This window comes from Globicephala melas, chromosome 9 (assembly GCF_963455315.2).
Source record: "Globicephala melas chromosome 9, mGloMel1.2, whole genome shotgun sequence".
Lineage (NCBI taxonomy): Eukaryota > Metazoa > Chordata > Mammalia > Artiodactyla > Delphinidae > Globicephala > Globicephala melas.
Genome location: NC_083322.1, coordinates 13863638 through 13881682, shown reverse-complemented (window position 1 = coordinate 13881682; position 18045 = coordinate 13863638). Strand labels below are relative to the sequence as shown.

Genomic DNA, 18045 nt, shown 5'->3' with positions numbered 1-18045 from the left:
TAAGTGTCCATTGAAAGATGAATGGATAAAGAAGATGTGACACATATGTACAATGGAATATTACTCAGCCATAAAAAGAAACGAAGTTGAACTATTTGTAGTGAGTTGGATGGACCTAGAGTCTGTTATACAGAGTGAAGTAAGTCAGAAAGAGAAAAACAAATACCGTATGCTAACACATATATATGGAATCTAAAAAAAAAATGGTCATGAAGAACCTGGGGGCAAGATGGGAATAAAGACACAGACCAACTAGAGAATGGACTTGAGGATACGGGGAGGGGGAAGGGTAAGCTGGGACAAAGTGAGACAGTGGCATGGACATATATACACTACCAAATGTAAAATAGACAGCTAGTGGGAAGCAGCAGCATAGCACAGGGAGATGAGCTCGGTGCTTTGTGACCACCTAGAGGGTAGGATAGGGAGGATGGGAGGGAGGGAGACGAAAGAGGGAAGAGATATGGGGACATATGTATATGTGTAACTGATTCACTTTGTTACAAAGCAGAAACTAACACACCATTCATTGTAAAGCAATTATACCCCAATAAAGATGTTAAAAAAAAGGTCTGCTGCTTTTTTTTTTATTGGCAACTATTTCACTAGCTTACTTTTTAATGGCAAAGTTACCCATCAGAAAATCACAAGTTGAATGGCTTTGCCCATCGTATCTTTTGCCTTTTCCATTGGCTCTAGACCAAAGATGGAGGAATACGGGCTGCAAGTCTGACTTGTAGCCACTCTCATGAACACCTCACTTACTCAGTAGAGAACCTGGAAAAACAGGTATGGCTTTCGCTGACTCAGAACCTCTAAAGAATTTGACTAACTGTCCTTTCTAAACCTGGACGAATTACACCGAATATTACACCAAATCGTCAAGATTCTTCTGTGCACTCTCTCCTCTTCTTTTGAGAGTAGTTCAACTTTTTTTTTTTAATGACTTATGTCAGCTGCATTCTGTTTCTCAGACTAAATTCTCCCACGGTCCTTTCCTGCTCTGGGCTCCACGCTCCCAACAGGTGGAGCTAGGTTTTCTTTTTCTACAACTTCCTTCCCTGAGGGATCTGCTGAGTGACCACCCGATCTATATCCCCACCAATAAGTACCACAAAACTACCTGGAATTAAAGATCTCAGCCAGGCAGCAAAGCCAGGAATTAATTCTCCGACAGCCACGTAAGATGAATGGGTCCACTGGCAACAGAGCCGGTAACGCCAAATGCCAAAACCAGAAAGTCTCTGAGCAGCATGTGCAAATCAGAAGTGTAATGTGTTTACAAAGATATAAGGTGTAAGTAATGAAAGAGGAAGATGGACTCTTCTGCAAACGAGAGATGGTAATTTCCAGGGATATTTCTAAGGAAATTTGTAATAGCTATTTTCTACATTCAGAAATACTTTTTTGATTCCAAATAAAGAAAATATTTCAAGGGAAAATAGAGAAGTGGGGTCTTCCCTTTATAACTCAAGAAACATGAGCACGTAAGAATTAAGAGCGTGCACGCACACACACACATTAAAGGCATTCCATCTTGAGTCAGACCACGGTCCGGTGAGCTCATGTTTAGTTTTGACTTTCACTTGCCATGCACTCTGAACTCGAGGACAGGGACCCTGCATAAACGTTTGTGAAATGGATGTTTTAAAGACATGCCCTGCCTGTAAAGTGGGTGTGACGGTGCCTATTTTGTGGCTGTTAGGAGGACAAGCGAGTCAATGTGGGTAGAGCGTATGCCACAAATTAAGTGGGGTCTAAGTCGCAATTACTGCCATTAACTTCAGGCACCTTGGTTTCTTTTAGAGGAAAAAAAAGACCTTTCTATATTCCAGGTTTTCCATTTTCTTTCTCTACCTCCAATCCCTCCCCCACCCCCAATAGGGTACTGCCATACAAAATGGAACTATTATGAGTTTGGGCCTTTCAAGTTCACACTCCATCAGAGGTTATATGACATCTGCTGGCATTATTCTGAACCTCGCCTTTGATAGCAACCCGGAGAGCTTGGATTGTCATCGTAAGACCACCAGAAAGCATCGGCAAATGACATGTTCAGAGAACAATAAAAAATGTTCATGTATCATACCCTCCTGATCGTCACTACTTTGTTCCATATACACCTCAAAGGCGGTTCCTTTAAGATTGGTCTCTACGGGAGGAAGGAAGAGAGAAATAAAGAAACATAAAAAATAAAACACAGGGACCTCCCTGGTGGCGCAGTGGTTAAGAATCTGCCTGCCAATGCAGGGGACACGGGTTCGAGCCCTGGTCCGGGAAGATCCCACATGCCGCAGAGCAACTAAGCCTGTGCGCCACAACTACTGAGCCTGCGCTCTAGAGCCTACGAGCCACAACTACTGAACCCGCGGGCCACAACTACCGAACCTGTGCGCCACAACTACTGAGCCTGAGTTCTAGAGCCTGCGTGCCACAGCTACTGAAGCCGGCGCACCTAGAGCCCGCGCTCCGCAACAAGAGAAGCCTCTGCAATGAGAAGCCCGCGCGCAGCAACAAAGAGTAGCCCCCACTCACCGCAACTAGAGAAAGCCCGCGCGCAGCAACGAAGACCCAACGCAGCCAATAAATAAATAAAATAAAATAATAATAATAAATAAATAAAAATAAAATACGAAGAATATGAGCATCTGCAACTTGCATAAAGCACCAAATTTTCTTCTATAGGAAAATTATGTTTGGTGCACTGATCCAGAGCCTGGCTCATGGTGGGGTGGGTGCCTCCCCTCTGAGGAGCCCTTGGTAGGGAAGCCACCTCTGGGCGCTCCCTCTCCTGGGCTGCTGCCTGGGTTACGAATGGATCCTGATTAAGGGCAAAGATTATCTTTCATACTTTGGGATACTTTCCCAGAGGCACAGCTGCAGCCCCTGAAACTCTGTTCTAACGGCTTGTTGCCTCATTTTTAAAGTGGCATAGAATGTGCCACTAGAGAAGAGAAATCCTCTACCTGAAACCAGCAGAAGCTCAGCGGGAATAAAGAATCTAGAAAAGTCACAGAGGGGGTCCAAAAAGGCTCTTTCTTCTGTGGCCATAGGGGGTTTATTGTTGCTGGTGCCCAAACTGGAAAAGGAATAGCAGGAGATCAATAATTGGAATGTTGCTACTATTGGTTTTCTAAACTATTTGTGGGTTATTCTTTCCCTGGAGTCATCATGCCTGTAAGCAGCTCAAAAGCTAGAGGGATTTAACACGCACTGAGAAAATGCCTACTACAGCCAAGCGCTTTACCTGTACTCGCTTCTAATGGAGCCCTGGCACAATCGAACAGGCTTTAAAAAACAAAGCTCAGAGAAGTTAGGTAACACGCCCCAAAGCCATATAGCTAGATTCAAACCCCCAGGTTTCTCTGATTCAAGTATCGTACCACACTGTCCAGGATCAGGGATAAAATTAATGAGCCTTGATTCACTCCTCAAATGTGGTAAGAATGAAAACAATATTTATACTTCCTCATTTTAAAAATATAAAACATAAACACAGGAAAAGATATTTTTGAACAGGTGTCATCAAATTCTTTTAATGGAAGATGATTCAGAATCCACTTCTTGGTAGGTGTCTTCAGGCCCATCTGATGATAGACTTCAGCGCTACAGTTTTGGGAACTCTGACTGGTAAGCCAACACTAGTGGACATGGCACAGCCCAGGGACAGTGGAACACAATTAACGTGGGATTTAGGGTCCTCTAATTCAGAACCTATGGCACTATAGACCTTTGTGGTTGGCCTTTGCACTACATATTGGAAAAAGCCTTGCTAAGCAAGGCGAATGTTTAACCTTCTAAAGAAAATAAACCTTTTTAAAGAAGTTTAACTTGATCAGTAACAAGCCACTGAAAACTAATGTGCTATTTATAAACCTATCCTTAAAAGCAAGTCACAGAAGACGGATTATACTTTCCTACCCATTAATTTGTATTATCAAACATACCCTGTTTCCAACAGAGCATTTCTCTCTAAAAACCTGGCAGCTCAGAATGCTCCACTAATGCACTCAGGTCTTCACACCAAATTCCAGCTTGGGGCAACTGCACCCCATTTAAACAAATGAGTACACCCCTGAATTCCAGCTGAAATGCCTCACCTGTCATTATCCTTCTCCTGAGAACCCCATGTTCAATCTTTCAGTAGCTTAAAAACTATTAGAAATCACTCTTCTTGGAGAATTCCACAGGAAAAGCCCTGCTCCTTCAGGATACACACAAGGTGTCCATGTGCTCTGATGGGGATACGGTAAAAATCAGGTTCGCTAAATCAAGCAGACGTCACCAAGGAGGGAAAAAGGAGGTCACTGGAGTCTTAGAGGCACTCATAGCAGGACGGAAATGTGGGTTCCGCAATACAATGCCTGATTATAGAGGGCACCTGTCTGTTTTAGAGCATGACCAACAGTCTCTTTCGAAAAAGACCCAGACCTAAGCTTGTGCAGAGTGAAGCTGGGACTGCTTGAGGAGGGGTGAGAAGACTAGAAGAATGACAAAGGTATGCAGAAACTGTCTCAGAATCAAAGGGCACAAAGCACAGGAATAATTAAGAGAGCACACAGACAAGACTGAGGGAAACCCAGGGTGGACAGGGGGGACCAGGCAGGTCACCTGGGACACAGACAGCAGGCTTGCAAATTTAAAAAGTGAGGTCCTGAGACCTTTGAGATCGGTGATGATTCTTACACCACAACATCTTACACACCCAGAGGTCTTTATCTGGTGTCATGCACTAGAAGAGCACTGTTGGAAAAACAGGAGTGCCAAGTCTTGGCCTCAGGGGTATGGCCTACATTCCATATGGATTTAGAATGCAAGGGAGGAGAACAGCACAGTTCCCAGGATGGCCTTCCACAAAGTTGACTAAATACATCCCAACCCACACACCCAGCCCCTTGTGAAAAGGGAAAGCAGCCCTTTACTATAGTTCTCAATTCAATGCCAAGTTCCTTCTCCAGTGCTCACCCGGAGTGTCCAGCAGAGGGAGTCTCAAAAGAGGTACTTAATAAAGAGAAAATTGTTTCATTTTAACACTCCACAGACAGTGGAAGCATTGACTGTAGCCCCCTCCCAGAGACACAGACAAACAATGAACGCCCGACTGGGTCCTCCTAGCGGGTTCACAGAGCCACCGGCTCGCTCTTTTCTGCGTGGTGGAGTGATCAGAAATTTCGTTTTGTTTTGCTGAATGGTTAAATGGACCTTGTGTTCTTCAGAATCAAAGAGGAAAGCCCCTGGAATAACATCTCTCTGTTGCCTTCTAAACAGGCCCCTTTGTTTCTAAGAGAGTCTGAAAAAAAAATATTTACAGTCCATAGGTTATTTACAGCCTCGTTATCCAGGACCTGACTGGTAACTTTATTCCACCCAGAAACCTAATTCATTTGGGGCTCTGGAACTAATAACAGATTTTCTTTTCAGATAAGTTTTTTTTTAATCTGCCTTTATAACAGAGATAAAACTATTAATGCGTTCCCTGTCTCACTCGCCAGGACAGCTCTCCGGATTTACAGAGGATTAAAATCTCCTCGCCCCTCCTCTCTGTTCCCCCACAAACCCCTGCCCCTCTCATTTGCTATTTCATCCACAGAATATCTGAACAAAACCGAAAGAAAGCCGGATGGACTGACGCTAAAAGTATGTAAAGGCTGCTACTTCAGTGATTGCACAAGAAAACATTTTCACGATGAAAATGACTGAAAAAAATCAGGCACCCTTTGGTTCAAAATTCCTCCTACTACAAGCACACAAAAAACACACATAAGTGTAAAAACTTAGTTGATTTCAGTTTGATTTCTGCCTGGAAGCTGACAGAACTGACTGAAGAGAAACGAAAGAGAGAGGGAGTGCAGGGGAAAACGTAGCGCTCGTGCCCTTCCGTTCCTTTCTTTCTTCCTAAAGACAGATCAGAAAAAGGACCCGACGCCAGGTGAAGGTGCACGACGCAGGTTTACCCAGACCGATCGAGACGAACAGACGTCTTGGCTGCCTCCCCGACTTGAAAACCTAAACTACATTTTCCCCTTACACACGCTAATGCGGGGAGATTTTAGCCTACTGCATTGTTCTGCCTGGGTCTGAAATGGACTTTTCCTCCCGACCCCCTCTCATCACCTAGCCCCGTACATTCCGACCCGACAGCCCCCCAAAATCAGAGGCTCGCGAAGAATAAAGGAGCGTGGGGTGGGAGTGGAGGGAAATGGGAAGGGAGCTGCGAGGACAGAGAGTGGAAAGCACATCCTCTTAAAGGTAATTTTCTTTGGGGGAGGGGGGAGGAGGAAAGCTACACCGTATCACCTTTATTTATTCCAAATAAATAAAGAGCACCGTCATGGGTCTGTCTTTTCCCCGGCGCCCCCTCCTAATTTCTTTTCTTCGGCCAGGAGCCCACCCTCGCACCCACCAACACCCGCCCCCCCCACCGCCTCTTTCTCCACCCTGGAAATAAGATCTGTTCGATTCCGGATCCCGGCCGTTCGCTGGGCGAGGGTGGGGGCGGCGTGGAGGGGGCGGGCAGCCGGTTCGAGCCCCGGGGGTGGGGCGCGGAGGCCGGGCGCCCGGGGGCTGCGGGCCCGGGGGCTGCCCGGCGAGGGGCGGCGGGCAGAACAAAGCTGCGGGGGCCGCGGCGGCTAGGCGGCGCGGGGCGAGCGGGGTCGGCGGGCCGGCGCCGCTTACCTTCGTACACGGGGGCCATCGGGGCCGGGGTGTCCGCGATTCATGGCAACGGAGAAGGGAACGCGGCGCGCGAGCTCGGCCCCCCCAGCCTCAGTCGGAATCTGCCATCTTGAGCCTGTGTCTCCGCTCTCCGCGCAGCCGGGGCCGCCAGCGCCCGCATCACCGCCTCACTTGGCCGGCGCCGGGGGAGGGGGCCGGGCGCCGCCGCCGCCGCCGCCGCCGCCGCGGCCCGGGCCCTGCGCGGGGCTCCGGGGCAGCCGGGCGGACGGGCGCAGCGGCCGAGGCCGAGGGCCGAGCGGCCGCGGCCCCCGAGCGGGTCCGCGGTGGGGCGGGAGCCGGGGCGGGCAGCGCGCGGCCAGTCCCCGGCCGGGGCTCAGCTCAGCATGGCTGTGTGTGGGGGCTTCGGCAAAAGTTGCACGGGAGGCGGAGGAGGGGCGGGAGGAGCCGGGGGAGGGGCGGGGGACGGGGGCGGGAGCGGCGGCCGAGCGCGAGCGAGCGAGCGAGCGAGCCCGGAGAGCGGATTCCGCGCGCAATCGAGCGCCGATGGCACGGATGCGAGGCGGGGAAGGCCGAGCCTAGGGCAGGAGCGGGCGAGGCCAGGGAGGCTCGGCGAGGCCAGGGAGGCTCGGCGCGGTCCGGTGTGCACACGCTTCAGCTCTGATTGGCAAAGGGGAGCCGGTCCGCAGGGGGAGCAGCCAGAACTTTGTGTGTGCGCGCGAGCTGGGCGGGAGGGGGAACAGACCAGAAGGGGAGCCCCGGCCGGCAGCGGCTTGCCCTTCTCGCACCTGGTTGGCGCTCCCTGAGATCTGTGTGCGATGAATGAATGGAGGAGTGGGCGCACGCCGTCCTCGCGGGGAGGATGAGTAAGCGGAGGAGCTTTTGAAATCCAAATGAGGTCAGAGATGCAGAAGCCATTCCGAGCACGCTTAAGAAATGCAGCCCCCGGGTGGTCGCTGGATTCCTGCGGGAATCAGGTTTCCGCCCGGTCCTCACGCCTACGGTGTCCTGAGGGCACCCCCGCAACCCCCATAACCTGGACGGGTGGTTCCCTCCACCTGCCTCAACGCTCTCTCCGAACAGGGCTTCAACTAAACACGCTCCAGACCCTACCCAGCCCGAAGCCTCGCCAGTTCACTGCTGCAGCTGCTTCTTGGATTCTGTGATGGGATGCCCTGCCGTCGCCCCCAACTTAAGAAGACTGGGGCCTCCTCTTAGTCAGTGACACATAGATTGATCATAAAAGATATTCAGTGGATGGCAAGCAGCTTTTTTAAAAAATGAAGTGTACTAGAATAGAAAAGATTAGACCCATTGCCCTTAGTAAGAGTACCTGTTTATTTCATAAACCTTTTGTTTCAGTTATATATACTGAACAACTGTGGTGGACCAGGATACAAGTTGTATTTCCTGCTGTGGGTCATAGGTCAAAAGTTTGAAATCTGTATTTGGGGAATATAAAATAATGAACAAACCCATTATTTTCCCACTACCTCTTATCCTTTACAACCTCCATACCCTGTCACCACCCCCCCCCAAAAAAAACCCAAAGACAAGCCCTTTCACACACTTACCTAGTTTTGTTAGTAGCACATCATTCCCCCTTTGTCTCAGGATGGCCTTTGACTCTGCTGTCTTCCTTGCCCCTATATTCAGTGCTACACTTTACACGGCTTCTCTTAGCCTAATGTCACTCACATTTGCAGAATCCTAGATTACCATTGCTAAAGGGGGTCTCAGAGATCATGTGGGCCAGCCATGCCCTTTTAGAATTGAAAAGATGAGGCCCAGGGAAATGAAGTATATTGCCCAGTGTTAACACAGTATTAAATCTTAGAGTTCAGTATGGAGATTCCTTAAAAAAACTAAAAATAGAACTACCATATGATCCAGCAATCCCACTCCTGGGCATATATCTGGAGAAAGCCATAGTCCAAAAAGATATATGCACCCCAGTGTTCATTGCAGTGCTATTTACGATAGCCAAGACACAGAAGCAACCTAAATGTCCATTGACAGAGGAATGGATAAAGAAGATGCGGTACGTATATACAATGGAATATTACTCAGCCGTAAAAAGGAACGAAATTGGGTCATTTGTAGAGATGTGGATGGACTTAGAGACTGTCATACAGAGTGAAGTAAGAAAGAGGAAAAACAAATATCGTATATTAATGCATATATGTGGAATCTGAAAAAATTGGTGTAGACAATCTTATTTACAAAGCAGAAATAGAGACACAGACATAGAGAACAAACATGGATACCAAGGGGGGAAGGGGTGGGGTGGGATGAATTGGGAGATTGGGATTGACATATATACACTATTGATACTATGTATAAAATAGAAAATGAATGAGAACCTACTGTATAGCACAGTAGGAACTCTACTCAATGCTCTGCGGTGACCTAAATGGGAAGGAAATGAAAAACGAGGAGATGTATGTATACGTATAGCTGATTCACTTTGCCGTACAGTAGAAACTAACACAACATTGTAAAGCAACTATACTCCAATAAAATTTTTTTTTAAAAGGGAGAAAACAAAAATCAATCAATCAGTCAATCTTAGGGTTAAGCTCTTGGCTCCCACTCTGGTGTTCTTTGCTTCGTACCATTCATTCATTCCCTTTTTTCTATCCCCCTGCCATCCTTTACTGGTCCTCAGCCCAGTTCACCCTGAGCACTTCTACCTTCAAAACATACAGTTTTGACTATGCCAGGCTCCTGCTAACAACCTTCAAGGAGTCAACCTGCACACATAGGGCTGAGTTTCCTAGCTCCTTGGCTCTGAATCAAGGCAGGCAGGCTCTGACTTACCTTTCTAAGCACATGAGTTCAGCAAGTCCCTGCCTCTCCAGCCAGACTGGTTTACTCGTGGTCCTCTCCCAACCTTGCCCAGCTGTGCCTTTGTGCCTTTGTCCAAGCTGCTGCTTTCCCACCGAGGATGCCTTCTCCATCTTCTCTCTTTAACCAGATTCCACCTGTGCCTGACTCGTTTCCTCCACAAAATGGCCTGAGGCAGCATGAGATTAAGACAGACCTGATTCCGATCCCAGCTCTTCCACTTAGTAGCTGTGTGAACTTGATCAAATTATTTAACCTCTCTGATCTTCAGTTTCTGCATCTTGATTATAATGAGAATAGTAATAATAATAATATTCTTCCCTTGTACCTATAAGTCTCTATCATGACCTTTACCATACAGGTATAATCTCTCGTCCCCTTTCCAGCACTATCTAATAGAATTTTATGCAGTGCTGGGAATGTAACCATTTGTGGCTCTGGAGTGCATTAAATGTGGCTGGTATGACTGAGGAACTGGATTTTTCATTTTAATTGATTTTAATAGCCAACATATGGCTAGTGGCTACCATATTGGATAATGCATCTCTAAAATGTTAAGCTCAGTGGGGGCAGAGACCATCTTGGTTGATGTTGTACCTCCAGCAATGAGCACGCTCCCTGACACATGGTAGGTACTGCAAAAATATTTGTTCGATGAATAAGAGCTATCATTTATAGCATGCTCCCTTGTGTCAAGCACACCACCAAGAACTCGGTGTAACTTATTTCGTACAGTCCCAATCTAACTGATTTTTTATCTTCTCTTTCTCCTGCCCGTTACACACACTCTGCTGGACTCGGCATACTCCAGTCTAGATGGCTGACTCTCCTTTTCTGTATTGGCACCCTGTCCCCACAACTGGGTTGGCAGCATCTTGGGGCAAGGTCCATGGCATACTCGTTTGGATGTCCCTCGGTTCAGGTCTTGCACTGATTCATGTGTAGTAGCTGTCTCTAACTTCGTCCCCGCTGCTGTGTAGCCATGAGTGATTCTAGGCAGTCTCACTCTCTGGAATACCTCCTCTGTCCTCCCAAAATTCATATGTTGAAACCCTAACTGCTGGTACCTCAGAATGTGACTGTATTTGGAGATGGGGCTCTTTAAAGAGGTAATTAAGTTAAAAGGAGGTCATTCAGGTGGGCGTTAATCCAATATAGCTGGGGTCCTTATAAAAAGAGAATTAAGACAGAGACACCAGAGGAAAGACCACATGAAGGCACAGGGAGAAGCCAAGCAAAGAGGACTTAGAAGAAACCAACCCTGTCTACGCTTGGATCTCAGAGACTCCAGCACTGTGACAAAATTAATTTTGGTTGTAAAGCCACACGGTTTGTGTTACGGCAGCCCAAGCAAACTAATATATCCCACTAGAAGGCAAATTAAAATGAAGAAAGATCATTTGTGTCAACTGAAAACATCTTGAGGGCTTCCCTGGTGGCGCAGTGGTTGAGAGTCCGCCTGCCGATGCGGGGGACACGGGTTCATGCCCCGGTCCGGGAAGATCCCACATGCCACAGAGCGGCTGGGCCCGTGAGCCATGGCTGCTGAGCCTGCGCGTCCGGAGCCTGTGCTCCGCAACGGGAGAGGCCACAACAGTGAGAGGCCCGCGTACCGCAAGAACCGTCTTGGGTGTGGAAATGGAGTCCCATGAAAGAAGAGGAAGATGGAACCCAACAGACAAGCCCCGCCCACCTGCTCTTCAGATCACCGTGGCCAAAGCCGACCCATGTGATGCACAACTTCAGTAGAAAACGTTCAGCTGAGCTAGCACACTTGGCATCGTATAGATGGGAAATGTTATTTAAATGAATTTAGATACGTTTTCATGATTTGACAGATTGAATCTGCTTGCCTGTCTCCCTTCCCTCCAGTGACAGCAGTCAGGTGAGAGGGGGATATAAACCCAACAGCGAACCTCCACTGAGGGAGAGCGGGAGAGCAGGAAGGGAGAGAATCTGAGACGGAGTCCCGGGGGGCACCAGTATTTGAAAGATGGGAAGAGGGAAAAGAACAGGAGAGAGCAAGGAAGGAGGAGGAAAACCTGCACGGATGGTCCCTTGACATCCTAGGGCAGAGACCATTGCAAAGGGAGGTGAGGTCAGCAGGGCTGCGTGCTAATCAGGGGTCACACAAGACGCGGGTGGGGTGCATCCAAAGGACTGAGCAACAAGAGTTACATTAGTGCCTTTAGTGAGACTAATTATGGGGCACATGTAGGGTTCTTAAATTCGGCCTCCAAAGAATGCGTAGTGTTTGACAGGGGGAGATGGGAGGAAGGGAGGAGGGTCAGGGAGGCGCCAGAAGAGGGCACTAGAGAGCATTCCAGACCCAGAGCACGACCAAAGTCCCGGGGTGAGACATGAGATGGGCCCAGGAGCTAGCCCATTTGGCTTAGAGATAGTATGCATTGTATTTTATTTGTTTAATAAACACATTAGCACCTAGACAGTGTTCTAAGATGTTTACAAATATTAGCTCACTTAACAAATCCAGTATTTTACACTACATAGAACTCTAGGTTGCCGATAGACCATTTAACTTCGGTATGCTACGAGAAACATAATAAAGGCAAGAGAACTGGAAAGGATTTAGTAACCACCTACAGCAGTTACCTCTTCTAAATCTGCTTTCTACCAAATGGCATGAGTAATATCTTTCTCAGGGATCAGTAGCGTAAACATGGGGGAGCTTGGACCTCGTTTCAAGTTCATTTTGCTCACAGGACAAGTGACAAAGGGTCTTTTCTTCATTTATGCCTGCAGTTGTGAAAATGCACACCATTTTGTTATCCTCAAAGGATATTGTTATCCTCAAGGCCACAAGATGGAGAGATTTTTCTCTGTGATGTACACATTCAGGTGTGCATGTCTTGTTCTCACTCTCAGGGTGCTCACCGTCTGCAGCCCCTGCAGGTCGCACCTCATTCAGACTTGGTGTGTGTTGCCCTCATTTGCCTTCCTGGGCCTTATTTCTGGGTCGGAGGCTGTGGCTTTGTCTTTGAGGATGTGGCCAGCGGGAGGCAGTTCACTTTTCAGGATTCATCTTTCCAGATCTCACCTCTTTTTTGGCGTTTTGCTCTTTGTGTGTTTTCCTCTCTCTCTCTCTCTCTTTTTTTTTTTTTTGGTACGCGGGCCTCTCCCTGTTGTGGCCTCTCCCGTTGCGGAGCACAGGCTCGACGCACAGGCTCAGCGGCCATGGCTCATGGGCCTCGCCGCTCCGCGGCATGTGGGATCTTCCCGGACTGGGGCACGAACCCGCGTCCCCTGCATCGGCAGGCGAACTCTCCACCACTGCGCCACCAGGGAAGCCTTCCTCTCTCTTTGACAATGTATCTGTCTCATCTTCTTTTCCTCTGTATCTTTCTACCTCTTCCACACATTATTTCTTCTCTCTCTCCTTTCCCCTTTATTATGATTCTGTTTCTTAACAAGTCACAATGCAGGCCTATATTTGTTTTACTTATTCTTAAGAAATTACTTCCTATTTCTGCTTTAAACCTTCGATCGTCTGAAATGATACATTTTGCGTGGAACTGGTGTTTAATAACTACAGGACTCCTTAAACAAAAGCTTCAGGGGCAGGCAGGGCATTATACCACAGAGGATGTGAAAGGCTGGACACTGCATTCAAATCAGGAAAAACAGGAGCTATGGCTTTAAGGGCAAAGGGTAGAGTGAGGCTTGGCAGGGTGAAGGGAGTCTGTTTGTGGAAATGGCAGCCTTGGAGGAATTACACCAGCAAAATCAGGGGAATAGGGAAACCATTCATTTTCTGCTTCTGCTCCTAGAAGAAAAATGATCAGACACCTGAACAGAGATACGGGAAAGGTAAAGAGAGGCAGGAATGGCATTCGGCAGAAAAGAGTTATAGAAAAAAACAAACTCACAAAAAACCCCAAACCACAATCAGCCTGTGAATGTAAAACAAGCTGTGATGTAGACACAGAGAAGATAGGGTGATTTTGTTGGAGGTTTCAGGAATGGCAGATTAGGGTGGATCTGCAGGAGAAAAAGAAGCAATCCAGCCCTGCAGGGAAATTTCTGTGATGAGGGAAGATGGGTAATAGCTTGGTTTGCCTGACATGCAGTCCAGGCTGAACTTGGATAAACTAGGCAGACATGGCACAGAGAGAAGCCTCTAGCTCAAGAGTGGATGCAGAAAGGAGGGCAGACACAGGAAGAGCTCTCTGAAAAGCCCGAGGGTCCGGTTAAGCCAAATTAAACCTAGCTCAGTGATTAATCAGTGGGATTGAGCATTTCTGTGCTGTGCACAGTTTGTATCGTAAAGTCTCCTCCCCCGGCATGAAAGAGCCTGCCCCTATGTGGCAACCCCCAGAGGGAGATTGACTGGAATGGCAGAGGGCTGTCAGGGCTGGCTCTTTGCTCTGATGTTGCCGTGAGCTCTTCGATGCCAAATCCAGTGCCCTTTTCCAGCTCCTCCCCTGGTTGATCTCTAGAAACACATTAGTTAGATGCTGTTAATCCCTTCATTGTTCTTGAATCAATCCCCTCCCTTTTCATAGCAATGCACTTATAAAATTTCCCTTCAATTCTCCTGGTCATTCCTTCTCTCTCCCTTTCTTCCTTCCTTTCTTTCTTTCTTCCTTCATTTCTCTCTCTCTTTCTCTCTCTCTCTCCCTTTAACTCTCTCTCCCTTTCTCTTCCTGTCTTCCTTCCTTCCTTCCTTTCTTTCTCTTTCTTTCTTTCTTTCTTTCTTTCTTTCTTTCTTTCTTTCTTTCTTTCTTTCTTTCTTTCTTTCTTTCTTTCCTCCCTTCCTCCCTCCCTCCCTTTCTTTCTTTCTTTCCCTTTTCTTTCTTTCTTTCCCTTTCTTTCTTTTCACCAAGAAATTCCATTCATCAAATGTTCAGTGATTGCTTACTATGTGTTAGAGTCTTTAGCAGGAGCTGGGAGTAAAAAGGGAATAAGCCACAGAACCCCTTTTCAAGGAGCTCCAGTTCAAAACTACCAGGTAAAGTGTACAATACCGTATGGTGAGTACAACAATTAAAAGATGCACATGGTCAAAAGCTGGCACAGAGAGACAAATGGCAAGGAGTGTGTTTATAGGACGGGGGTAGATGGGCGTCTGTGCCCAGCAGCATGAATTCTGGCTTGAGGACAGTATGTAGAAAGGCATGTGTGTCCAGGATCCGTAAGAAGTCTGAATACTGCTAAACACAAAGCAGTGGTCAGGGAGGGATGCCAAGTCAACGAATTTGGGTACATATTCTATATGTGCCAGGTGTGGGGAGAAAATGAGTTCAATTTTGAACTGTTGAGTTTAAGGTTCCTATGAGATATTCAGATAGGAATGCTCAGTTGCCATGTGGGTGTAGGGGGCTGGGGGCTAAAAAAATTTTTGAGTCATCAGTATATCATGGGTGGCTAATCCCATGGGAGCAGGGAGATCACACAGGGAGAGGTTATATATACATGGCGGTGTTTCTCAAAGTGTGGTCCTTGGGTCACCCGCATCAAAACCACACAGGGGCTTTCTAAAGATGCAGATTCCTCGGGGGGAATCCCAAACCTACTGACTCAGGAATCTCTGAGGGTAGTGCCTGGAAATCTGCATTTTAAATTCACCCCCGAGAGAATACAGTTATAACAGGGAAGTTCAACAGCCACTGGTCTGGGGCAGCCACTGGTATGAGAAGCTAAGAGTTTAAAGGATGGAACTCAGAAGGGGAAGACCTAATCCTTCAAGGGGCTGTGTGATTTTCTCTAGGATTAGGTGCTACCCCAGAGTCCTGACATCTTGGAGATGAACTGACTTGGAACCACTAATTTCCAAGCATCTTGTTGAGTGAGAGGCGTGAGGTCTTTTTTTTTTTTTTTTTTTTTGCGGTTACGTGGGCCTCTCACTGTCGTGGCCTCTCCCGTTGCGGAGCACAGGCTCCGGACGCGCAGGCTCAGCAGCCATGGCTCACGGGCCCAGCCGCTCCGCGGCATGTGGGATCTTCCCGGACCGGGGCACGAACCCGTGTCCCCTGCATCGGCAGGCTGACTCTCAACCACTGCGCCACCAGGGAAGCTCTAGTTTTTTTTTTGTTTAAAAAAAAAAAAAAGGTTCTTTTGTCATAGAATTCTGAGGACTTTCACTGTACGTGTGTGATAAATTTGAATTTTTAAAGAATTTCTTTTGAAATATGGCAGTATCTTCAGCTCACGTTCTGTTTGCTGTGGGTGATACACTTAATCAACATTCAGAAACTGCTGATTTGCTTATCTTTTCTTGAGGAGACATATACTGCCTGGCTGATTTGAGCTAGCTTGTCTGGTTGAGTTGGATGTTTCAATAGAAGGCAGAACAAAAACGAAAAGTAAGATTTCTTTTTAATATTCTTAAATTTCCTTGTGTTCTTTCAACACTGTTTTGCTGATTCTAACTCCTGAACGTTAAATCCTGTGTTAAATAACCACTGAGAGGGGAAAGTGGTGAGCAGCAGGGAGGGGTCAGAGTTCTTTCTTCAGGAAAATAGGCTGGTGAATAACAAGAATACATCACTGGGCGCCTGAGTCTGAACTTTGGGCAAAGCCAGGCCATGCCTGGAGAGCATGTGCTAGAAACGGGCTCAACAGGGCATTAGGTATGAGACCAACCCTGCCCACCTTGTCCCCCAACCCCCGCTGTCCTTCACTGAACCGCATTTCCCTTACCCAGTGTTCTTAAACTTTTTTTTTTTTTTTTTGCAGTACGCGGGCCTCTCACTGTTGCGGCCTCTCCCGTTGTGGAGCACAGGCTCCAGATGCGCAGGCTCAGCGGCCATGACTCACGGGCTCAGCCGCTCCGCGGCATGTGGGATCTTCCGGGACCAGGGCACGAACCCGTGTCCCCTGCATCGGCAGGCGGACTCTCAACCACTGCGCCACCAGGGAAGCCCCTTAAACTATTTTGTTCCATGAACTCCCTGGAAGTCTGGTGGAGCCTAGGTACCCCTTCTTAGAGAAATGCTTTTAGATGTATTAAAAAAACACATAAGGTTACAAAAGACTCTGATTACATTGAGATACAGTTATTAAATATATGTTTCTTTATTGATACATTAAATAACAAGACCTAACTGAAGGCGCAATAGTTACAAAGTAGTGATGAATATGAAAAATAGTTCAAGTTACCCATAACAACTGTCAATATGATATAAAAATACCTGTGGCTTCCATTGGTGACAAAATCACAGGTACTGCAATTACTCCTGTGGTTGGCTGCCTACAGTCAGATTTGAAGATTTAAGGTTCATGAAAATAAAGAAGTTACTTTTTTTCCCCATCTAAGTTCACAGATCCTCTGAATTGTATCCATGAACCCCTTGTGGGTATGGAACTCCAAGATAAGAATCCCTGCCCTTATCCTATTCTGCTATCTTTCTGCAGAGTATTTTTATTACTTTCTAACATATATTATTTACTTATTTTTAAGTTCATTTTTTACTGTCTGATTCTCCTAATTAAAATGTAAACTCCAGGGCTTCCCTGGTGGCGCAGTGGTTGAGAGTCCGCCTGCCGATGCAGGGGACACGGGTTCGTGCCCTGGTCCGGGAAGATCCCACACGCCGCGGAGCGGCTGGGCCCGTGAGCCATGGCCGCTGAGCCTGCGCGTCCGGAGCCTGTGCTCCGCAACGGGAGAGGCCGCAACAGTGAGAGGCCCGCGTACCGCAAAAAAAAAAAAAAAAAAAAGTAAACTCTAGGAATTCCCTGGTGGTCCAGTGGTTAAGACTCAGCGCTTTCAGTGCAGTGGCCCAGGTTCAATCCTGGTTGGGGAGCTAAGATCCCACAAGCGGCATGGCGCAGCCAGAAAAATAAGGCAAGTAAACACACAACGGTATGGTGTGATTAATGCTCTGATGGACAAAGGGCAAGAGCTGTAGGAGGGTAACTCATGAGATCCTGAGGCCCATGAAATTCAGTCTTAGAGCCAGAGTCAAGGACAGTCCATTGGCTCCAAGTAATTTCAATTTTTTTTTTTCATTTCTGGAACAGCACAAAGGTGGGTTCAAACTCATAGTGCATGACAAGAATAATTAAATCTCCTTTTATTTTACCCCCAGATTTTATTTTCTTCTCTCAGTCACCCCAGGATTTTGTGGTACAGATTGACAAACTTTTGCCTTCCTTTTGGGGTTGAAGGAAGAAGACAGGGCAGAAATTCCATGGCTGGCAATTTCAGGGTTCTCTTTGGTAGATAATGAAAAAGAGAGGGCTGTGGATGCCCCCTTAGTGGTAATTTTGCCCAGACATTCCAGGGAAGTGATTTGTAAGCCAAACACTGAAGGATGAAGAGGACAGGGGAGTGTTCCCGACAGCATGGGGTCTGGAGAATGAGAGATCATGGCCCCTAGCTGGGGGAATTCAGTCTGCCTAGAACATAAGGGATGAGTAGGAAGCTGGCAAGAGGAAGAGTGATGAGGAAGGTGGAATGGAGGGAGATCAGAGGGGCAGCGGAGCCAAGTCACACAATGCTTTATAAACCTCATCAAGGCATTGGGATGTGTCCAGAGATCATGGGAAGTTAGGGAGTGACAAGAT

The 18045-nt window shown here is 47.4% G+C and overlaps 1 protein-coding gene across 2 annotated transcripts in view; it reads right to left on the bottom strand.

Annotated features, from left to right (window-relative positions):
- The window catches only part of HIPK2 (homeodomain interacting protein kinase 2), a 194378-nt gene extending 187563 nt beyond the window's left edge, over positions 1-6815 (bottom strand). For both annotated transcript variants that reach the window (XM_030853979.2, XM_030853981.2), the window contains exon 1: positions 6676-6815. In XM_030853979.2, the coding sequence (XP_030709839.1) occupies positions 6676-6694 (19 nt within the window). In that variant the 5' untranslated portion in view covers positions 6695-6815. The remainder of the gene's footprint in view (positions 1-6675) is intronic.
- Positions 6816-18045: the final 11230 nt, after the last annotated feature.